At 38.7% G+C, this 24,992-nt stretch overlaps 1 protein-coding gene across 3 annotated transcripts in view; it reads left to right on the top strand.

Annotated features, from left to right (window-relative positions):
* The window catches only part of rab27b (RAB27B, member RAS oncogene family), a 97,652-nt gene that overhangs the window by 60,446 nt on the left and 12,214 nt on the right, over positions 1 to 24,992 (top strand). For 2 of the 3 annotated variants that reach the window (XM_085278953.1, XM_085278954.1), the window contains one exon: positions 19,690 to 19,861. In XM_085278953.1, coding sequence (XP_085135079.1) covers positions 19,709 to 19,861 — 153 coding nt within the window. In that variant the 5' untranslated portion in view covers positions 19,690 to 19,708. Of the gene's footprint in view, positions 1 to 3,151; positions 3,289 to 19,689; positions 19,862 to 24,992 lie in introns of those variants that run through there. The other variant, XM_085278955.1, reaches the window with a different exon arrangement.

Raw genomic sequence — 24,992 nt, 5'->3', positions numbered from 1 at the left:
GGTGGTGCACCATCTTGCTGGAAAAACTTAGGGGAACGAGCCAGCTTCAGTGCACAAAGAGGGAAACACATCATCATGTAGCAATTTCAAATATCCAGTGGCCTTGAGGTTTCCATTGATGAAGAATGGACCCACTATCGTTGTACCCCATAAACCACACCAAACCATCACTTTTGTTGTTCCAACAGTCTTGGAGGGACCCATCCAATGTGGGTTAGTGTCAGACCAATAGCGGTGGTTTTGTTTGTTAACTTCACCATTCACATAAAAGTTTGCCTCATCGCTGAACAAAATCTTCTGCGTGAACTGAGGGTCCTGTTCCAATTTTTGTTTTGCCTATTCTGCAAATTCTGTGCGCCGATCTGGGTCATCCTCGTTGAGATGCTGCAGTAGCTGGAGTTTGTAAGGGTGCCATTTGTGAGTAGCTAATATCTGCCGAAGGGATGTTCGACTAATGCCACTCTCCAGTGGCATGCGGCGAGTGCTACGCTGTGGGCTCTTGCTGAATGAAGCTAGGACAGCCACTGATGTTTCTTCATTAGTGACAGTTTTCTTGCGTCCACATTTTGGCAAATCCAACACTGAACCAGTTTCACGAAACTTAGCAAGCAGTTTGCTAACTGTAGCATGGGAGATGGGTGGTCTCGTAGGGTGTCTTGCACTGAAATCTGCTGCAATGACCCGGTTACTGCGTTCACCAGATATCAACACAGTTTCGATCCGCTCCTCACGTGTTAACCTCTTCGACATGTCAATGGCTGTGAACAAAGAGAAACTTGTAAATAACTCATGAAAGAATAAAGTTCCGTTAAAACCAAGCACACCATTGTTTTTCTTGTGACATTACCAATAAGTTTGATGTGTCACATGGCCCTCTTCCTATTGAAAAAAAACAAAAGTTGTATCCAAGATGGCCGACTTCTAAATGGCCACCATGGTCACCACCCATCTTGAGGAGTTTGCCCCCTCACACATGCTAATGTGCCACAAACAGGACTTTAATATCACCAACCATTCCCATGTTATTACGGTGTATCTATTAAATGGGCCACCCTGTATAACAAGTGGAACATTAAAACCAGAGTTAGGAAATGGTTTAATGCAACACAGCACTGTCCCACGCTCTGTGTTCCCTCCCAGAGTCTATGATAGATCTTGTTTTGTCATGGTAACTGTCAGTGTTGTGGGTAGCTGGCCTTTAATGTCGCCTAAAGGTCGCCAACATGAGCTGCATGACTCCTCAGGGTCTGGACACAAGAAAACACTAGACCAGCTCAGAGCCAAGAAGATCACATTTTCTCTGTTCAGCCTTTATCGCTCAGTCTCTTTGGTCAAAAATGTTTAAAGTTTGTCATCAGGTGCAGAGAAGGTACAAATGACAGCATATTGCTGTTTTTATTCTAAAAAGGGAATTTTAAGAAGGTTACTCAGTTATCCACACTTTCTATACATCAAAGCTTCAGTGGATTCGGCTGAAGATCCTGCTGTTAATTTCTTTCTTACAGTTGTGATGCTGTTATTGACTGAATTGTATTTCATTCATTTTATTTTTAATGAAAATTTAGAAAAACATGTCTCTTATAGTTCTGTTTCTTTTCTTGATGGTCTGTTTTTCTATATGAACATTTGGATGATGAAGGGTAAAATGTGAATGAAACTGGAAACCAAAAGGTTGTTAAGCAGAAGGGTTTTTGTGCCCTGGTCCACGGATCTTTTATAATTTTCTGCATCTGTTAGTGTACAGGGTTTTTTTTTTTTTTTTTGGGGTTTTTTTTGTTTTTTTTGGTAATGTTTGTGATGGCAGTAAAATTAAAGTGGGTCAGTTGTGCTTGATTAACAGTTCAAAAATAATCCTTGTTTATTTTGAGAGCTTTTTTTTTTTTTTTTTTTTTTTTTTTTTTTTTTTTTCTTTGAGTCATAAAATAAGGTGCACACAAAGAAATGACAAGGCTTTATCCATGGACATGCAGCACCCAAAAAAGTCATTGCGTTGTATCGCTGGGGATGGATGAATGACCATCTTGCTTAGAGAAAACAAATCCTTTTATCCTTTTTTAGAAAGCAGCCAAGCTCTGATGTCCAGCTTCTGAGGTCAGTGGAATGCCAGAAAAGGTTCAGACCAACATTTATAGCTTGATATTAATAGAATTAGTTTGTCATGTTAAAATGTAAGTGTTCACAATTACAAGGAGGAAATGGAGGAAGCTACTGTGATGCATTGGTTGTGTTCCTAATGTTAGATAGGAAAAAGAATGCACAGTGTAAGACCAGGTTGTATCCAATGTTTCTGTATGCGTTTTCCATCTGCTTCTCTCATGGTTGCTGAGAGATCCCTAAGCCTGTGTGACTGGGACTCAGAGAAATGAGGAAGTCCACATCTATTCAGAAGCTGCTGTCTCTCATGCAAAGTGGAGAATGTTGTTTCATTCAGGTGTTGGGTGAGAGAAAATAAAGAATGCATTTCCTCCATTCCAGTATAGTTTGTATGTATTTTTACCTGCTTCCTGCTTTGCCACAGTAACCCCCCCCCCCCCCCCCCCCCCCACACACACACACACACACACACACCAGGGTTTCCCTGACCTGAGGCTGCTCTGCTCTTGTTCTTTTCCATAATAACGATACATGCAGTCGTTTATTTTACAATGGAAAGTGCCCAGGGATTGCAGTTGTTTCGATTCAGACTGCTTAAATAAAATAGACTTAATCTGATAAGGTGTGTGTGTGTGTGTGTGTGTGTGTGTGTCCGTCTGTCTCCTGAGCTATCTTATTTAGCCCCACCCTCTCATTACACAGAGAAACTGGGAGAGTCTGAGGCACAGAAAGTAGCAAGAAAAACAAGGGAAAGTTCAAAAACTGCACCAGATTCTCAGCAGGAAACCAGTCAGTTGATCAGGCTTACATTTACAGTTGGGAGATTTTTGTCAGTTTCTGTAAGTCATTCATTCGGTTGGTCTCTCTGTCAGGTGGTTTAGTTAGTTGGTCCATCAGTTACAGAAGCAGAAATCTGGTCTGCAATTTAACACTAAACACATTAAGACAGAACCAATAAACTACTCCCTATGTCCCTGCAGCCAGTCAGCTGCTTAGTGAAGGGAGTGGCTTTCTGCTCTGCTGCCTGCAGCTGTATTGCAGTCATTCACTAGGTCATCCAGTGATCCAGCCTCCTAGCCAGCCAGCCAGCCAGCCAGTGGTTGTAAATGCAGGGCTGCTGTTCAGCTGCTCTGAACTCCTTGTATCTCCCCTCAGGATCTTACACCATTGAATCAGCTGAGGAGCTGCTGAGAGGTAAGCAGTTGTGACTTTCACAGAAGTTTGGCAACATTTTGGAGCAGCTGTCTGGCTTTTTGTGGGCATGTGATAGGCTGCAGGGTTTGTGTGCAGAAAGGAAAAATGTATTTTAAAAAAAGTCAGTTTTGAACAAGGAAATGTAGTCGCTGCATCTGTGGAATGCGATCACACCCTTTTCTACAAGTTGAATTGTGTTAGCATGTTGTTGCGCTCGGCTGCATCATCCAGGCTGCTCATTATCCGGGCTCTGAATTTTCTCACATTCTCAGTCTCATGACAGTGGTGATGCTCTGAAGGCAAGTATTAGGCTGGTTCATTAAAGACTGACTTCAGTGTCTATATCAGAAAAAACCACCAGTTTGACTCCCACTTGTCTGTTATTTATAACTTTTTTTTTTTTTTTTGGAGAACTTTAAGTTAATTGTGAAAGAAAAAGATCAAAAAGCATAAAGAAAATAAAAGAGCTAGTATGAGAACAAACTGATCCTGCTTATTGACTTGTGGTAAGCTCCAGAAGTTAAGGGGCTTTTAGACTTTTTCAAATGATTTTTCTTTTTTCTCTGTATATGTAATTTCTTAGTGGAAGGTTTGAGATCATTTGCCTATCCAGTGTGTAACATTTCCTCAAAAGTCATTCTGACAGCTTCACAAATGTTTTAATCTTAATGCCATAAATACTGACCCAGTCTTCCTCAGTCATCTGTGGATTCAGTATGTATGTATAGTGAATTTGCTAGAGTTACATATGTTCACCAGTATTGACCAATTATATACACTTATCTGGGTATGAGCTTTAGTACAGGCTGAATTCCAATCCTCTGCTAAGTTTTTAGTTTCCAAATCTTCAATTTATGCATTTAGTGTGTAACATAAGGTCTTTAATCAACAGGCTAAAACAGTGTATAAGATTCTGATATGAATCTCTTTGTTAAACAGTCCTTTGTCATTATTTTAGAATGTGTTTGAGAGGATCTTCCGGCTTAATTATGTTGATGTGCTTTTACAAACTTCTCAACTGTAGACATATTTTTTTTTAAATTACAAATTATTTGTAATTACAATAATACCAATTATGATACCTGTGCAAACCTTAAATTTTATATCCAGAAACATACTGCCTTTTTTCTCAGGAAATGCAGTAGCATTGCAGGATATTGCATTGCCAGGATATTCAAGGTGCCCTTTGGAAGATGTGGCGATATTGGTCATCAACAGAAAATAGTCGTATGTTTATCAGCGTTTTTATTGAGGTTGTCCATGGAAGCTTGCGATTTTTGTCCTGCTTTTGTACTTTATTTTTACTTCCTTTTGCGCTTTCCCGTTCACTCGGTGGTTATGATTCAGTCACCACCAGGTTAAAACTGGGTGACATCTCTTTTACACCTAGGAAAACTCAATGGCTGCTAGGCAATTTTTACATTCAGTGACCAATTGAAAGCAGCTGGGACAACCAGTTTGTTTCCCCAAGGCTGTGTGCAAATACCCTTAACCTCTGGTCAATTGCACAGGTCACTTGTTGGGAGTGATTCTGTCTTTAAACAGTTGCAGTCCAGCTCAGACCGACTGTAACCACAATGACAGATTCGCAAAGGTTTGCAACTCGTGTGTGACAAGACTCTTTACAGTAGTGCACTCGACTCAGCTGGCCGCCAGCTGGTTGTATTCTGGTTATATTCCTATATAAAAGGTTCCAGAGCACCAATGCCAATTTGCAGTTGAGTTGACTTCATGCAGCAACTACTGTATGTCACAATTTACGGAAGAATTTCTGTTTTAAATATACACAGTTTTGGCTGGACTCTGAATGTAGGTAGTTATTTGAATTTCTGTATGGAGATGAGATGGCAGAATGATTTTGTCTTATTGCTGTTTGTTTGCTTGGTTGGTTTTTTTTTTCACCGTCTTGATGCACCAAAGCTTTTCTTTGAAGACGGCATCTGACTGTCAATGGTTGCAAACTGGCCCCGATCTTCTATTTCAAAGGAAAAAATTGCAAGTTGATTGCATGTGGTCACAATAAAAATCATTTTGTTAAGGCTGCTGTCTCCAACCACTGTTTTCAGTGGGAGGGGAAAAAAAATAAATTCTTGAGGCTTACATTTGTATTCTTCACCTTCATTTCAGTAGGAAGCCGTGGGATTAGGTATGAGAGCGAGGCTTTTGGAGTGTCAAGAGATGGGCAGATGGCTGGTTTTGTTTCCCCCCCCTTATATAAATATACAGTATTTAAAAAAAGAGCAGCTGTATCCTTAAGTAAATTTGTATTTAACTGATATCACGAGAAATTAATTTGCTGTTAAAATAATAATAATAATAATAATAAACATTGAATATTTTTGACAGGAATTGTTCGCAGGGAAGGTTAGGTGTCTTTGATGTATTTAATTACCATCCAGAACCCACATGTTGGTGTCACTGAATTATTTTTTTTTTTGATGATTTGTGTAAAGTGTGTATATGTGTGTGACAAAAAGCCTCTTCCACTGCGTAGGACTAAAGCACATTTGCTGTGTTTAAACAGTATTATCTCAGAACTGGTTTGACTGCAGAGGGGGGAATGGTGTCATTTGAAGCCTGCAATATGTTGTAATAATTTGCAGAGTTCACTTGATGTGACTGAAAATGTTGGTAATAAATGCTGCTTCCTCCTACTCGTATGTGACAGGCATTTCCTCTTTTGTGATTTATATTGGAGGCGATACTAAAGTCAATATTTGACTCTGGTTTCTGTGAAAAGAAAGAAGCAGTTTTTAAAAAAACATAAAAAGGCCCATGAAACCTTGAACTCTTTTAGTCATTATTAAAACATTGCTCTCCACCGAACCTTGAGGAACTGAAAGAAAACCACATCAGAAAAATTTTTGTTGCTTTTATAGCTTTACTTTCCGGGCTTTACTGACACTTTGGAAGTAAACATGAATATGAATTTGTCTTTTATTTTGTATTCTCATGTGAGAAACACAGTTGAAAAGAAATCAAAATATTGACTTAATAACATTTAATAATAGTTAATTTGTTATCTTTTTTTAAATAGTCAACTGTTAACCTTTAAAAGGCAGTTTTATGTTTTTGTATGTTGTCTGTATAATTACTTGCTTAAGGCTTGTAAAATCATCAATCAGGCTTAAAAACAAAACTTGCACAATAAGCTTATAGAAGATACTTTTCCTTATTTCATCATATTCATCATGAGAAAAAATGACACTTAAATTTAAGCAAATAGAACAAGAAAAGGTCACAAAGTACCTAAATTAGATTGAGGACCTACAGACCAGAAGATCTTGATTGAATTAAAGTGTTAATAGGATTTTGCAGACAGTGTATGCTGATTAGATCTGCAGAGTTCAGGTATTGTCTGCTATTTACTGCACTTTCCCTATATTTAAAAAAAAACAAACAGTATTTGCTTGTTCTACCCGCTATTGCTTTGCATAAATATGATGTTAGAACATTTAAATGTGAAAAGTAGTTACTTAGTGAAATGTAAGATGAGCTAATAAATGCTGTGTAATTACCAAATCACTTGGCTTTAGGACCCTGGAGTGTGGGGCAGACACTCCATCTGATAATGATGCTGTGTGCTTTTTTTTTTTTTTTTTGTTTGTTTGTTACTCTCCTTTGCTACTCTCGCTTATGGCAGAACCACACATCCAATCAGCTGACTAATCACGTGACTGTCAACTCAATAAGCAATGAAGGAGGCCAGAGTTTTAAGGAAAATGATAAAGAAGTCAAACACAGTTAGTTATACAGAGAAAAATGGACCAGTGTCTGATTGTTTCAAAGCTGAGTGAAGTAGATTGGAGGATGGTGGGGCTCCTCAGGGATTGGATTTTGTAGCATTCAAGTTTATCTAGTGTTTTAGCTCTGCGAGTTCCAGATCCTTGATGGTTAATGTATCAGGACGGCTTGAATGGAAATGTACTGTTCTTAGTTAGCCACAACTCAGAGAGCACAGACCTATGTTGTTATGCCATTGTCAGTCCCAGTTCAGGGTCATTGCCTGCATAAATTACAGTGTTGCAATCATTAATTTGTTGAATACAACATTTACTGTAAATAACATTGTTACCCTTTGCTGTCATTGATCACTTGCTCTCATTGGTGCTACAATTAACATTAATATTTATACCCATACTGTGATTAATGTTTTAGGCTAGTTATGCTAACAGTATCATATCAGGTCTGTTGGTGTAGGCAAGTTGGCTGCTGTAAAGCTGTAGTGAGAGCATTGCTGGGGATAAATCCCGTTGGATTCTCGGTGGGTGTTGGATTCACCCACCAGCTGTGGGTGCCATTTGTCACTGATTCTCTTTATAATTGTTATGGACAGAATTTGTAGGTGCAGCAAAGGGGTGTGACGTGTAGGAGTTGGTGATCTTGGGATCTCTGTTTTTTGCAGATGATATGGTTCTGTTGCCTCCACTGAGCAATGACCTGCAGCTTACACTGGGGTGGGGGTATAGCAGAGTGTCTCAGCTTGGATGAGAATTAGCATCTCCAAGTGTGAGGACATGGTTGGTGGTCAGAATGTGTGGCATGCCACCGCTGGGTTGGTCAGGAGTCGCCAAGAGCAGGAGTTCTGGTATCTCAGGTGCTACTTCATGCGCGAGGGAACTGGTCTGTTGTGGTGAAGAGAGAGATGAGTTTGAAAGTGAAGCTGATGATTTTACTCTGCTCACTATGACCAGACGCTGTAAGTAGCAACTGATGGAATGAGAGCTGCTTTTGTGTAACTGTTGTCAGGTTAATGTTTAATTTGACTGAGTAAACATTTGGGTTGCAGTCTGGCTGCGTAATGTCTAGAAAAGTTTATTGCCAATGACAATGTATGACATAGTGGTAAGTAGTAAATTAAAGCGACATGTGCGTTTTTAGCTCGATCGTGGCTCAAGAGTTGGGAGTTCGCCTTGTAATCGGAAGGTTGCCAGTTCGAGCCCCGGCTTGGACAGTCTCGGTCGTTGTGTCCTTGGGCGTTGCCTACTGGTGGTGGTCAGAGGGTCTGGTGGCGCCAGTGTCCGGCAGCCTCGCCTCTGTCAGTGCTCCCCAGGGTGGCTGTGGCTACAATGTAGCTTCCCCTCACCAATGTGTGAATGGGTGGATGACTGGACGTGTAAAGCGAATACAGAAATACAGGCCATTTACCATTTGGTTAGTAAGCATTCATCATACAATGGTTGCAACACTCAAATATGCTGGAAAAACAGCAGATTCTCCCTATTTAACAAATATGCTTTGTGTAAAGCTCCATACACAGCAGTCTCAGCGGTATTCTGTTTACAAGTCTAGAGCTGTTGGACATAACCAAGTTAAACACATCACAACTATTAGAGTCATGAGACCACAATGTTCAATTGTGTCTCTGCACATTAGTCTAAATTCCAGCATTCTGGTCTGATTTGTATTTGATCAGGTTTCATGTGGCTGGATGTAATAGAATTTCTTTCTATCACGGCAGGGCACGAAGAGCTCTGCAAATGGAATTTGATGATTGCTGGTTTCTTGACAGACTCTCTTGTTATAGTGTGACTTGTTAGTCGCTCATTGCTGTGGGGTTGTTTTTCACTGCGCTTGCAAATAATTCCTTGTCAAATTCTCCTCAGTCTTCTCCTCCTTTGAATTTTCTGTTTTGAAGTTTATCCATCATTACTGCAAAGATATGTGGCTGCAAGGATGTGCCAGACTGTGAGCAGGTGGAAATGCTTTCATGAATTGGGTGTACTGTTGTGTATTACAAGCTGAGTACAGCCAAACATATTGATGTTGATGAAAATGTCACAGGTTTTTACTGCGTTACTATAAACACAATCTGTCTGATCACTAGTCCTTATGTGTGGATATTCAAATAGGAGATTGGCCATATTATTGGCTTTTTAGAGGTTTTTATCTCATCTGCAATTTCAGAATTCAAAGTGGAACTTTATTCCTCCAGTTATACGCTGATATGCTGCTGTGGTTCAGATTTAATTATCTCAATAACTGTTGAGTTTATTTTTTGTTCCCTGAGGGGTTTATTTTCCTTTCTTAAACTGAAATGAATTTGTAAAGCACTTCTCTGATTCTGAAACCCACCTACTGCCACTGCTGTCAATATGTTGCCAACAAAGGCCTCAGTGGGACATAGAGGACATTAATGACATATTATTAAGTTAAGTACAGCAACTCGGTATGCAAACAGAGACACAAGAGGACATGTGACAGGCATAGGGTAGAAGCCACGGGATGCTATGTCTGTGTAGCTAAATACAAAAACAGATGGGTAGTGTGAAATACAAAATACATGAATATTATTATTTAAAGTGCATTATAATCTTGGTGGGGATTAACCATGTCCTTGTATTGCTGACACCTAAATGATTGCATTGTAGTCTGGTGATAGTTATTTTTGCTGTAACCTGTTAGCCCGCCACTAAGTTAGTTAATGGAAGTTGAAAATTGGTCACAAAGAGGGTGCTCCAACAAAAAGCCACTTGTGGCTGAGCTGGTTACTAACAGATTATTGCAATTGCCCGGAGTTTGCATTCTCCTTTGCTCTCTTTCTTCCTCCAAGAGCTGTGGTGAAACTTTAAAAAAACCACATTCATGTATAGAGCCTGATTAGTGCTCTGCATACGGCTTATTTAGTGAGTCATAAAATGCACAAAAGTGGCACATCAAACTAAGTTTAGTTTTACTACTGTTTACATTCAGTACCGCCATCTTGGATTAATAACTCAAAGTTGCTGGGGCTGCTCTAAGTTTTCAAGCTGAAGGGGTGTTGTAGATTTAAATTGGGGATGGTAACTCTGAAATTCCAACTTCCAGTTTATTCATGAACGCACCATGAAGCCTAAGTTATCATTAGGGATTTGAGTGTTATGGAGAAAGTTAGGACTTTCTGATCAACAGGCATACAAAAATATTCAGAAAGTTTCTTCTTGTTGGTAGGGATGTTGAAGAACAAAATAAAATAAGATATTCTAATTCCATAAGGTTAGCATTAGGATTAAAGATTAAGGAAGGTGTAATGTAGGTCTACTTGACTCTTAATTTGTTTTTTTTATTCTCTTAAAAGATAAGAACTGACGAGTACCATATCTCTGAGCATTATTGGTTAAACTAGTGGTACTGTTAAAATCAGTATTATCGTTATATGCACTTCTCCCAATGTTGTTTGTGCAGTTCACTCCTGTAGACATAATTTAGAGTGTTATTTTTTGTGATGAAAGCAGCACTCTTTAGACCTCTTGGCTACATTGATGCTTTTGATCTTTCTGCTCCACCGTGCCAGATGTGCCTCACTGTTTTGCTAAGTGGGTCTGATTTGCTGAAAGGTTTGGAACAATGCAAGACATAAACCAGGAGGACGCCTGAGCAAATTGAATAATCAAGGGTCAATCTTCACCCATGTTAGCGGTTATTGATCGCTTGGCTCCACAGAATAGATTGCTAATGACAGCACAGGTTTTCAACAGAGTCCACAGCAGAGATGGGAAACAAATTAGTCAGATCTGGTTAAAGTGATTTGGAGGCCACAACAGTCAAATGCAAAGGTCTCTGACAAATGTCTGCTGCTTCTAATAATAAAGGCTTACTGAGAAACAAACATTGGTACATTAGCTTGAGAGGACAAAAGTAAAATACATGACTTTCTTTCCACCAATGTTAATGCTTTGTTTTCACAGTGAGTGTCTTTATTATTGTTTCTCTGTCAAGTACGGACAGCTGGCGTAAGTAAGCCAATTCTCAGCTGTTGTACTTGGCTTTTAAAGCAACACTTTCTGTTTTACTTTCATTTTGCTTCTGTGGTGTCTCCTTTTGTTTGTTTCTTTTTTTTATTTTTATTTTTTTTACTTTTTTTTTTGTTGCTTTGGTTTTATTTGATTCAGGTTGCTTTAAATTGCATAAAGGATTCACAGGAAACATTTTATGGGTGTACTTAATAGTTACGTTAAACGAGCTAAATGAGTTTTCTCCTGCGGTCACCATGCAGTCAGTATGGTTTCTAATGCAAACTGGACATTAAAATACATAAAATATATAGATTTTTATTTTTTTAATACAGTAGTTGCTCATGGCTGTTCTCAGTGGTTAATGTAATGAACAAATTGCACATAACAATGCTACTAATGGGCACAGATGCAATTAAAGTAAACAAGACTAAATTTGCCCGATTGTTTCTAAAGAAACAAGCACTGTATTACTTTGGTATTACAGATTAAAGATTTAAAAACTGGCAACCTCATAATGAATAAAGATGTCATATTTCAAGTTTTTTTTGTTTTTTTTGTGTGTTTTTTTTAGCTCAGTTACTATAACAAATTTCGATTGACTCCATATTTAGATTGACCTCCTGTGCAACTGGTAAACATGATGTTACCATTTGGGAGTTTAAATTGTGAAATTTAAATGTCTGACATTAAAATTCAAAATGCCTATCCTAGTGGGTGTTTTCTGTAGGGCTTTTTTTTCCCTATCTGATCATGTTAATGCTTATTTGGGCAACTAGTATTTACTATAATCTATGTTGAGCTCAGCTTATGATTAGGCATATGATGAAGAAGCCTCTCAAACTTCTTCAGTAGCAGGTTTATCAGAGAGCCACCTCGACAGGACAAGACTCTGATGTCTATCTGCATCTAAAGGACAAAGGACACTCTTTCGAGGACACCAATGTTCACATTTTGGACAGAGAGGACAGATGGTTCAAAAGAGTAGTGAAAGAAGCCATCTATGTCCACTGTGAACGACCATCTTTAAACAGAGGTGGTGGCCTATGACACCAATTGCCAGCCATCTATAATCCCTTCCCAGATGCCTTAACGCCCACTCACATCCTGGGCCTTTTGACCTCAGTAAATCACATAATAGGGTGGGGGTAGGGTTCACAATGAGTTCACCCGAAACCATTGCTGATTGTGACCTACACCCGTTTTCATACCTTGGCTCGTGTGATTAGGTTGACGATCAATAAGTGGTCCAGGACCCTCTTAGGGACACTCCTAGGGTCTTATAATCTGGGGCTTTCCACCAGTTGCTCTTAGAACTGAAGAAGCTTCTTGGATGAGAGGTGAAACGTCTTCAAGGAAACTTAAAGAAGTCCAGACGTGTTTCCTTCCGAGCTCCTAAGAGGAAGAGATATTTATACTTCTGCCTCTGTCTGTTCTACGAAGCATTTAATCAGAGGGCGAGGTTACATGAACCTTACATAGCTAATAAGCTACAAATACTTCTCCAGAGGCTTGCTATTTTTAATGCTTAAAGTTTAGTTGTAAAGGTTAAACTGCAGCGAGGAGATACAGATGAACCCAGTGAATGTGGATAAATAATTAACCCAGGATAGGCCGTCATCAGTGTCCTGCTGCTTTTTAGTAGTACAATGGAAATTTTTACACATCCTTTTGTTGGGATGTGTCTCTGTAAAAACCAGTGTTGTTGGATCTAAAAAATGTATTGTGATACATTTTGCTAGAACCTTTAACTGATGATTTTTTTTTTTTGCTTTGTTTTTGTTTCACTGCTTTTCATCTCGTCATGTAAACTGTGAACACTCACATGCTGCTAGGTAGCTCTAAACTCGACACAAAAATCGGATGTTTTGCTCAGAGCCATCTGGTCCTGAGAGAGTAAATCTAATTTGGAAATCCAACTTGGGTTTGGTTGAAAATGTATTAAACTGAAATGAATTATTTATTGATTTAATTTGAAATTAATTAGGCTCAAGGTTGCATTATGTATAAAGATCTAATGAACCCCAAAGATGAAACGCTTTTTTTTTTCTTCCCCCCCATCTGCAGATAATGAGTTTTAGTGTTCGACATAAAGTACAGGCTGATGTTTCTGTCTACATTTCTATATGAATCTGTTAAACCTGGATTAATAAGCATACTTTTTCTTGGAAAAATAGCATTGGATCTCCTCCTCTTTACCTCTTTCACATCTTATCAACATGTTCGGGTAATTTATAATCATGGTAATGGTTTTAATTATTAAACAGGAATTACGAACAAGACGAGACAGATGGCAGACACAGTAGTAAATTGGCTACATGGGTAAAAAGTAGCAAATAATTTTGCAGTAACAAAGGCCAGTTCGTGGTCAATGTTAGGTTGCATCAAGCCAACAGGTCAATTTAATTGTGAGGTGTTGATGCTGATTAGAGTCACTGAAGGAATCCTAACATTTAGCCTAGCTTTAAACGTGCATGAAGGCTGGAAAGAAGCTAAAAGCTTCTTCTTATCTTATTGAGTTTGGCTAAATCCACAGAAAGCAGTGAATGTTGGAGTTGCACAGTTTAACTGATCACAGGCCTTGATAATTCTGCTTTCGGCTGCTCCCTTGTCACAAGGGGTGACCACAGTGGGAAGCACCGCATGTTTGATTTGGCAGAGTTTTACACTTTCTGACACACCCCCAAAAGGAATTTGTGTCCCCGGCTAGAATTGAACCAGCACATGTGTTAATCACTACAAAATGGGGCCAGTTTTCTGGAAATCACAAAACAAATAATTATTAAGGGTTCCCTTACCTCCCAAATTCCATTATATATTTATCCTTATTATTATTATTATTATTATAGATCCCTTTATTTTGTTTGTGCCCCTCTCTAAAACTTAATTTAGTGGGACATATTTAATTATTTTATTCATGAATTCTAATTAAAGTTCAAGGAAATGCCCCATAATTTAAAACACGAGTTTCATCTTTTTTTTTTCTTTTTAAGAGTTCAGTAAATTTCTTTTTCTAAATTCTGCCTGTAATCATGTTAAATGATTATCTCTCTCGGACTATGATTTTTGCCATCATCAAACAGGCCTACAAGACCTAAATCGCCGCCATGTAAACTCCAAAACATTACAGTTTGTGTGACATCGATCAGGGTTGATTTGTCTGTCAAATCCAGGCTGAGTGACGTAGACTGCATACAACAAGAGCTTGACTAGCATGTGTGAAGGGAAGCCTGAGACAGGAAAGACTGGAGCATGTTGGTTAGCGGCAACTTTCAAAATAAGAGTGAGATAACTTTCCAGTGGTAAATAGATTATGTTGTCTAGGACAGATTAAAAATTAAATAAATAAATAAATAAATAAATAAAATGCTCAGTGTATCTGGACTGCCTATCCACCTATGTGTTGGAAACACTGGAATGATGTGAAGTGTGGTTCCAATAAGCTATTTGGTAATCTCATCCAGGACCTCCAAAGGACTCACTGCCTGCAATTAAGAATATACTTGTTTTCTGACTTGTACTGAAATGAATTGTCAGAAAGATTTGCGGTGAAAATTTAGCTGAAATTTGCTTTACTGTGACCTGAAACCTCTATGGCTCATGATGGGTAAAGTAATCTTAATTTACAAGACTCAGGGAATGCTTATAAGGCATTGCAATGCATTGTAAGGATAAAGAGGTATACATTTAACTTAATAAGTGATTATAAATGGTAATGTTGGAGCTGTTCCACAGAAAACTCAGGCTAACTCCACCAAACTGAATATGTACATACTGCTACAGGCTCAAGACCTGATCAAAAGAACACACAGGATTTTATGCAAGTAGGCCAAAGAGCAAAGCAGAGCCTTTGTCTTACATTATGTCGTTTATGGGAGATTTACATGTTTTTATGCAGTGATGCTACCTTATTAAGGTCGGCAGGTTTGAAATCTCACCTCCAAATGTTGTTTTAATACATTCTGTTGTATTATGCACAGTCTAGACTTCACCACCTTCTTTTTCTGTCCTTCACATTAAATGTACAGTGTAATAAGTCAGCGAGTGTTAAGAGCACCACAGCAGTGAATGGTGAAAATTACACCCCGGGTCTGCCAGAGGGATTTATGTCTCACTGTACAAGTGTAGATTCCCCTGAATGTATAAGCAGCATTGTGACAATAGATGGATATGATACTTTGTTAGGCCACATTGTGAATCCATTACATACTTAATTACAGTGATGGGGAGCCAAGAGGATAAATAATGCATTTAATCATTACTACTATGTAAGATTTGATTACTGAGCCCATCTCTATGGGAATGCTCTTCAGTATTGTCTATGTGATTGGTGTTGCCTTTCAAAGTGAATCTGGTGTGATATGCAATCTTATATGCAAGGGTATCCACGGGTTATGTTTAGCACATAGTGTACTTGGTAAAAGTTACCGTTGCCGTGATGGAGGCAGTGCAGAACGCAGTGTATCTGAAACCACCTACAACTAATTTCTTGAATGTCTTTTTAAAGGTTAAGAAAATCCCCTGTTCAAAAGCATGTTTTAAAGCTCAGTAAATGCACGATGTTCCTACAGTTAATGAGAAACTCAATATTCTCAAGATTTCTCAATATTTGGAAAAATAAATATTCAAAACATTTGGTTTGCTGTTTTTATACATCCAAATCAACATATAAGTCACATGGCACAGGATGCTGGTAAAGTTTGTTCCCTGATGATAAGGAAACATTTAGCTCTGCAGATTTTGACTTGTTTGCCTGGCTGGAGTTATTCAGGAAAGAAAGTTAGAAAAGAAAATCAGTCAGTGTGACTTTTCTTCATACATTTATCAGATTGTCAGAAATGCTGGCTGTTTATTCCAGAACAGGAAGTCAGTGTTCTGATGTGTTCCTCCTCAGTGCTCTAAAGGCAGCTCACATGTCGTAAAGATAAAGTTATGAAGCAAGACTCTTTAGCTTCAGATTGATAAAGTTTCATTTCTCACCGTTTAAACAACATGGAGGATGTCTTCTGATAATTATAAATGCAAAAAGTATGCTGTTACATTAGGAACGGTATGGAGCAGTGCTTCATGTTAGGAGCTTAAAATATTCAGCATAGAGTATATGTTAATGTGGTCTTAAGAATACCCGTAACCACAAACTAAAGAGCTCTTAGTTTATGCAGCTGCGTGTGTTTGTGCATCAGAGTCAGAATGAAAGCAGTCTGTTATCAGTAAGATATGAACGATAACAGAGGGGGAGGAGCAAAGCACTACTTCCTGATGGACCTTTTGATAGTAACACTGACGACGTGTCCTCATACAAACACATGTCATCTCTTCTCTTTGCAGAAGCTCCCATTTCTCCTCTCTTTATAGCCATTTCTATTCTTTGTGATTTTCTTTTTTGTTTTGTTTTTGTTTATGGTTTTGCTTGTTATGAAGATGGAATGTTCTCCAGTGCCAGAATGTGAACAGTAGGAAACCAGTATCTCTTGTTGTTGGTATATATATTTCTGTTCTTTGGTGAACAGAGCAATTTCATCGAATTAGTTTCACCTAACTGAAAATACAAAAACAAAAAGTAAATTGTATTTACATCAATAATAAAAAAGCAAATGGAGTGGGAGATTTACAGATGGATTGGTGTGATTTCTCCAGTGATGTGAGATACAGATCTGTTTTAGTAAAGAAAGCTGAGTCAAGTTCCTACCCTCATCCTCAGTCATAAGTTCTGGATACAGGCTGACAGTTAGAAATTGTGGACACAGCCAGTGAAAATGAGCTGCTTCTAAGGGATGTGTGGAGTCTTGGAGATGAGGTGAGGAGGGAGTTGGAGGAGAGCTGCTATTCCTCTATATTGATTTGAAGGTTTAGGGTGGTTCAGGGATCTACCCAGGACCCCTTCCTGGGCACTGCCGTTGGTCTTGTCCTACCAGGAGGTGGTCCTGGGGCAGACCTAAGAAGTGTCAATAGCTGAGTTTTCAGCTATTGACATATCAATGAACTTCTCTCATCACCACTGTATGAGAAGGAATATAAAATGCATTTGAATGAATGTTAAATGTAAAGAAATATTGTACAGCTTTACAAAGATTTACACCCCCACCTTTTTATTGTAACTGGCTGGAAATGGCTAACTGCCTCGATCCATACTCACTGAAAACGCTAAATCCAGATGAACAGAATCAACTTTTTGGGAAGCACTAACTGTGATTAGGTTAAAGAAGGAAGTGGATGCTTATTAAATCCACTATCCAGGTTAAGTGGCAGTGTACCATCTTTAGTCTGTTATAAATATGTTACTCTTGATTCTCATTGTACTGTCTCTCTGAGGTACAGTGAGGTTATTGTGAGGAGATTTGACCTCCTGGCAAATCACTGCCCTCACTATAATAAAGCAGAATTTTTCCCATGCTTCTTCTCAGCTGACTAAATCTTAGTCTTGTGATCTTCTCTCTAAATATGCCACATTTAGCCATGAGGCAGACAGACACTAGACTACAATACACTATGTACCTGAATGATTTACACAATTAGGAATTTCACATGAAAAACACATTTATAGAGTGTTCAGTATTCACAGGTAGTCGTAATAATATGAAATAGATGAAGACCTTTGGTATAGGATTGTTAAATTTTTATTTATTTTTTTGTTTTTTGTAGGACATTTTTGTTATGCAAGCTAAATTCACAAGTGTTTATGATGCTGGATGACCAGACCAAACTGGAACTTTGGAAATATTGAAGTTCCTGGTTTATGGTGGGGCTTCAAAGTGGCTTTTGAGCAGATAAAAACAAAACAAAAAAAAAACATTACAGTCCACTTGGAAAATAAATATTTATGTTCACTGTACAAAGTAGTTGGTCGGATATCAATCCTTGAGGGATGCCCTTATCAATGTCCTGGGAACATAATTTGAAACCAACAACAATTGGTTTAAAAAAACAAAACATCAAAATCCACAGAAAGCAACTCATTTAACATGTTATGGCTAAAGCTTCAGAAGCCTTGATTCAAGTGAGGTAACAATAGCAGTCACCGTGCCAACAGCCGATCTAAAAGCTTGACTGCTGTGGCTAAAGTACAGTATTATCCTCCAGGAAGCCATGTAGTGGTGAATTGGCCAGGCATTTAATTAGTGTAGATTTTGACATTACTTTCATTTTTATGTTACTAAAAGACAAAAGTGTGATGGGTGCAAACTAAAGGACAAACTAATCACTGCTGCCAGTATGACATTGGCTATTTGCAAACATCTGCATAGACAGTGAAGGTTCAATAAGCAATTGGTCTGTCAAACCCAAACAAGCAGCCAGAGCCTGCACCGTCACAGCAATTGTTTCTAACCACTCCAGTTTCTGCATTTTTCTACTTTTACTGTTGTTGTTAATGGAGGCACTGCAAAAAATACGAGACAAATATGAGGTACAGTCAGTCTGTGGGCTCTCTGTGCTGTTGTTGGTCAGACAGCCTCGAAGAAATGTGAAGTTATAAAAAGAGCTGAATTGCAACAGAGTTGAACACTGTAGTGTCCTCTGCAGGTTTTTAGAACTGGAGAGGCCTCTTTTGGAGGGGTGATGAAAACCTCTTTATGAACCAAAAAGAAGTCTCTTCACCTTCTTTTCAAGCACTCAGGTTTATATTGTCTACTGATAATCATGTGACGATGCATGTGAGGTAATGTTATGAAGTAATAAAAAAGCCAAATAACGAATGGTGTGACTAATTACTTTCACCAGGGGATAAATAAGTATTGCATAGTGCATTAAATTCTTTAAAAAACTCATTAAAAAATAACAATTGTAGTGTTTTTATTTATTTATGATGCCAACACTGGTCAAAGCTTGTCCAATATAGAGTTTTGTTCACTTACCATTTTGGGTAAGTGAACAATACTTTGTTTTACTTGGTCTTTGTGACTGGTTTGGTTTAGAAAAGGTTAATTATGTCCCTCCTTAAAATTAAGCCTGTATGTTAAAAGATGGTTGTTATTGTCTTCTTTTGCCTGGTTCCTTTAGGGTTTGCCACACTCGACCATCTGCATCCATGTCACTATGGCAGCAGCATCCTCTGTCACACCATCTCTCTGCATGTCGTCCTTTACTATATGTCCATGATTTTTTCTTTGTCATCTGCCTCCTGCCTGTCAGCAGCATCTTCAAAATCCTTATCTAAATTATGTAAATGCGACGCCAAAAGGTTTCTTACAAGGGTTTGTATTGTGGTGCCACTGGTTTTGACATGCTTAACTCCCGTTTAATTGACAGCAAACTCATTGACTGTTTTTTAGCTAAAACTGCATAAAATGAAAATAGTCTGTAAAATATATAAAGTGTGTGCTTGCCTTTTTTTTTCCTTTTTCTTTTTTTGCACTCTTACACCATTTCTTCTTTTCTTAAATATTTTCCCACTTAGCTATGTTCTCACACAGTTACTATTTTCCCAGAAAGCCATATTCTGGTCTGGACAGTCCCATGATCCCCACCACCATAATTCAACATGACAGTTGGTGTTTGCATGTGTGTGTGTGGTTGTGTTGCCATCTCCTTGTTCTGTTCCTCAGCTTATTTGTTGGCTTCCTTGTTTCTCGCTTATTTCCTTTTTTCTGGCTTGGTTTTTATCACAGACAAACTGAATACCCATGGAAGCTGAAACCTTGGGATTTGGTGTGTGGGTCTGTGCGTGATTGTGTGACTCTGTTTTCTGCAGGTTTATTGCGGTCATCACTATGACTGATGGGGATTATGACTTCCTTATAAAGCTCCTTGCCCTGGGGGACTCCGGCGTGGGGAAGACCACGTTCCTGTACAGATATACAGACAACAAGTTCAACCCCAAGTTCATCACCACAGTCGGCATCGACTTCAGGGAAAAGAGAGTGGTGAGTTCTTACCTTTTATTATTCCTACGAACAAATGTGCGCCCTGTGTGTAGCTTGTAGAAGTTTCTTTTTGATTGTGTAGTTTTACACAACATTTAATTCATCTTCATCTCAAGTTAGCAGCCACTTTGGTTACCATAGTTACAGTTTGATTTGTCCAGAGCTTTTAGTTATCAAAGCACAAACAGCGGGTCAGATCAAGCCCAGGTTTTCTGCTGCTTTTCTCCCACAGTGGCTGCTGAGCTGAGTCACTCTACAGTCATGTTATTTTAACTTATGCAAGGAAAACAAACTTGGGTCAGATTCAGCCGGGAATAAATGACCCGGAATAAATTACCCGTGAAAAGATGGTCGTTAACTAGTTAGCGTCTAACATAATTGCTGTGGTATTTATAAATGAAGGCTTTCCAAAGAAAGCATTTAGCTCTCAGAGTGGGGGCTTACTTGTGCTTGTTAGTTTCCAAAGATTGAGCCCAAGTTTGGGGACATGTCCTCTTTACTTTTAAACCTAAGCTTCCTTTTTGATAGTTATGTGAGGGCTGGATCAAGTGCTGGAGGCTCAGGTGGCTTGGGGACTTTCTAGGATGCGCTGGGCAGGGTGTTTGGGTGATGCACTCATCTGATAGCTATAAAACATATGCTGCCAGATAACAAAGGGCACTATGAGAGATTATCAGCTGTCAGCAGACAAAGGTTCAGGAGCTAATTGGGTAGGGATGGTTATGTTATCATATAGGTTTTTTTTTTCTTTTTCTTTTTACTCTACCATGTGCCAAGTTGCAGTCGTGGTTTCTAATAGAAGTTCATTCAGGCAGACATGAAAAATGTAGCCAGTGTGCTTTAAAACCTGCATTCCAGATGAGTCATCTGGTTGAACAAATAAGTCTGGTTGTATATGGTGTTAAGTTTATGGTGTTAATCGATCAATCGATTTCGGGTCTTATTGAACATAATATAATGATCATTTAGACTGAAAACCTGGGGTTATAATTGGTGTGCTTTAGCATTGGCCTACCTCGTGATTGACAAACAGCCCTTCTTTGAGTTTGTGGTGTGAGGGTTTTTCACAGTCAGATAGTCCTTGCTCTGGTCTTCAAAACAACAAGAATGCAAAAATGCACAGCTTAAAAACAGATTCACAGTTTGACTTCTCAAACCAGTGGGTAACCAATGATCTGCAGTTAAACGTGAGCAAACTTCTAAATAATGCGAACCCAGAAAAAATGTATCTTTCAGTTTTTTGTCCACCACAGAGGACATAATGAATAGGCTGGGTCTAAGGATCCTTAACAGTGACTGGAACACTCTCTGGTTGTAAGCATAGATGCCCAACCTACTTCCTGTTCTGGCAGCCAATAAGAAAAAAAGCTGGCTTAAAGTTAGGGAAAAATGGCTTAAACAGTTTGTTTCATACAGAAAATAAAACTTCTGAGGCTGTATAGCAAAGGATTAGTTTGAACAGAAAATTATGCAAAGCGTAACAGATCTTCTTTAAGGTCTTTCATAGATATGGCACTAAGAATAGCAATATTTGCTTAATAAGACATATCACAATTAACATATTGTAATATTGCAAACACGGTTTGATCAGCAAGTTTTACTTTTGTTTGAATACTGTTATTTATCAGCACATAATTAGTATAGTTAAACCCTTAAGTGAGGAGGTTCATTGTAAACAGCTGTTAATCATTAGCATCATTAGCATTAGCAATCATTAAGGCTGGTGTTTAGTTTAAATCATCACTATGTTCAACTACAGCCTCAGAGAGCTGCTAACATGTCTGCGGACTATCCGTTTATTTTCCGGACCACCTGATTCCCCAATCTAATTTGCAAAATTATATTATTTTAATCCACTTAATAGCTGCCTTGTAAAACTGTTGTTAGAAAAAAGCCCTCTGTGATCACTTTCTGCTAATGTTAAGAGCTGGTTTACTTCTGCGCTTAAAGTACTTCGTACAAGTTGATCCTTACACCACACACACTGACAGAACCAGTAACGTTATAGTGACAGAACGTGGTGACAGTTCTAAATAAGATGCTTTTCTCCTGAGCTGACACTCATGGACCCCAAGAAATATGACGGTGACATGTCTTGACAAGTTGACAGTCTTTTAAAAATTGTTTTAGGCTTGAAAGATGGCTGATGAGACAGAAGCAATTTATTGCCATGTTTGGACTGACAGTGAAGGAGATGTTGTTTTGGGTAAATGATGAATGACAGGTTGCAGAGCTTCTTGTTGCTCTAGAGGCAGAAGACTTTTTTTTTTTTTTTTTTTAAATTCCTGTGTTGTTGTTGTTGTTGTTGTTGTTGTTGTTTCTCTTTTAATGCTGCAGGACCAATCGCTCATGCTATATTCCAGAAATTTGTTGTATTAAAATCCTTTTATAATCTTTGAGAGTTTCATACTTGATTCTGTGTAGAGTTCCACTTTAAACTTCACCTGAGACTTGATAAAAGTTTCTATACTTGACCATCGAAATGAATACGTGCAAATATCTCACTGTGAATGCTCTTATCTGAATCAGAGAGTGGGCGAAGCTTGGTTTGGTCACTTTGGTGCCCTGCTGCCTTTGCAGGTCTGAAATACAGACAATGCTGCTTTAATCCCACCTCTCCGGATGACTCATAGGATTGATTGTTTCATCACCTTGTTTGTGTGTGTGTGTGTGTGTGTGTGTGTGTGTTTAAAGGTCACACCTTGTTTTCAAACCGTTCTATCTGATTATTACACAGAAGCAGACAAATGTGTGATCACAGCTTTAGTTCGCAGCTGTACTTCCTCAGAGTTCTCATGAGGTCTGAAAGCTGAATGTGGATCAGTTTGTTCATCCCATGGGACATTTAACCAGAGTTTGTAAATGAAAGTTTCGTGACTCCTAGACAGACAATTAAGTGAACACTTCTGGTAAACTGTGCTTCGGTGCTCATACCAAGAGGAAACGGCTCATTATGACCCACATCTTTTTGATTCTTCTGGCCTCTAATATGCATTACAAAACTAGCAGGGTACTAGTCATTATGAAACTCACATTACCGACTGTTTTAGTACTCGATTATTATCTCAGAAATCTGACTTGTAACCATAGTAGCCACGGTTCAGCGCATCTTTCATAGGCCTTAAATTAAACAAACAAATGAAGACTAGAAACTGTTGATGTAAGGAGGAATTTGGCTTTGGGGTAGTATAATGGCACATCTTTCAGCCCAAAGACATAAGGTTGACCCTTGTGTGGTATGGCTACCACACAGGGGTATGTCTGGTGTGAGATGATATGAAAAATGAAACGTCACAGCAGAAATTGAGATTCATCCCACCAGGCAAATATGACTTGTATTGAGTGCTCAGAGATGCTCTTCTGTGTACTTTGTTTGTAACTAGTTATTATTTGAGTTACTGTTGTCTTCCAGTGAACTTGGAGCAGTCTGGCCATTCTTATCCATCCTCTGAATGGTTAGGGTTAGGGCATGTTGTAAAATCGTGCCAATGGGATACCTAGTGAGCTTAAATGTGCTGCTCATGCGTCAGCATGTGACAAGTTGAATGAGAACTACAACTGAATCTGGCACTACATGTTCTTGACTATGTCTAGATGGATTTAAGCCATGTAATTAAAAGAAACACACACACACACACAACAAAGCGGTCATCATTCTTTCATTTCAATGCATCTATTGGAGCAAGCTAGTCGCTATGACTGCAAAGCAACACTATGCTGTTAAACAAAGGTACAGCACTATGTTTCTGGTGTTTAGCTCACGACTTTATAAGAAGTAGGTTCAATAAATAGTACCTTGATAACTTTCCACAGTGTAAAGTAAACAGAAACTTTGACGTGTCTGTTATCCAAATAGACTTCCTCGATCAGAGTGCATGTCTTTTCATGTCACCCCATCTGAGCTGAAGGTCAGTTATCACCTTGAAAAATGAAAGAACACCATAAAGTCAAATATAACTGTTTCAAACATGATCTGTATAAACTCAGTCTAAAAAGGGTGTCAGAAAATGTGACAGTGTGTCACATTAGGGAGAATCAGAGGTGTGAATGATGCCTGAAGCTTCCTGTGGTGACAGGAACATAACCAGCCAGCTGCTGCAAACAAGTTTTCATCATTACCCAGTCAGGATCACTGTCCACATGAGTTTTCATCATACCTGATGAAATATTCACTGAAGCAGGGGTGAGGTGAATAAATGGAGGCGGGGTATGTAAGGTGGTGAATAGTTCTTCAAATACAAATGAAAAGATCCCAAAGTTAAACTGTTTTTTTTATTTCATTGTATTTATATTATGTATTTTGTATCCTAAACTAACTGTGGTGTATCACATCTTTGGAAAGCTGAGTTTAATTTCTCTAGCCACACCCAGGCCTGATTACTGCCACACTTGTTCTCAATCAATAAATTCCTTAAACGTGACCTGCCTGACAAAGTGGACCATCAAAATCCTCAAGATCCTCAAAAGACAGATGTCACGCTGCGTTTCAAAGAAATTCAGGAACAAATGAACAACAAAGTAACTGAGATCTCTCAGTCTGTTTTTTTTTTTTTTTTTTTCAGTCTGGAAAAGGTTAAAGCCATTTCTAAAGCTGTGGGACTCCAGCAAACCGCAGTGAGAGCCGTTATCCACAAATCGCGAAAACATGAAACGGTAGCACACCTTTGCAGCAGTGGGGCCGACCAAAATTACTCCAAGACAGCAGTGACAACTCATCCAAAAGGTCATAAAAGACCCCAGGATAACATCCAAAAAATAAAGGCTCTTCTCAGATTTGCCAGAAAACATCCTGATGATCCCCAAAACCTTTGGAAAAATACTCTGTGGAAAGTCAGTAAGACAGTAAAATATGGTGGTGGTAGTGTGATGGGGGCATTTTGCTGCCTCAGGTCCTAGAAGACTTGCTGCAGTAAATGGAACCATGAATTCTGATGTCTACCAAACATCCTGAAGGAGAATATCAGTTTTGCAAAATAGTAATAAAAAAACAAGAAGTCAGGAAGGGGGCAAAGACTTTTTCACACCACTGTAGATTAGTAACTTTGACTAATCTAACTCTACACAGTATCACGAGGAAGAAGTTTACTGTTATCAAGTGAACAATCTTACTCTATGGCTGTTTTCCTAGCCC

Source organism: Mchenga conophoros, linkage group LG7, assembly GCF_057382185.1.
Source record: "Mchenga conophoros isolate Kocher_MC1m ecotype Shallow Benthic linkage group LG7, M_conophoros_male_GT1.1, whole genome shotgun sequence".
Lineage (NCBI taxonomy): Eukaryota > Metazoa > Chordata > Actinopteri > Cichliformes > Cichlidae > Mchenga > Mchenga conophoros.
Note: the sequence above shows the minus strand (reverse complement) of the source record. Positions and strands in the feature narration are given on the sequence as shown.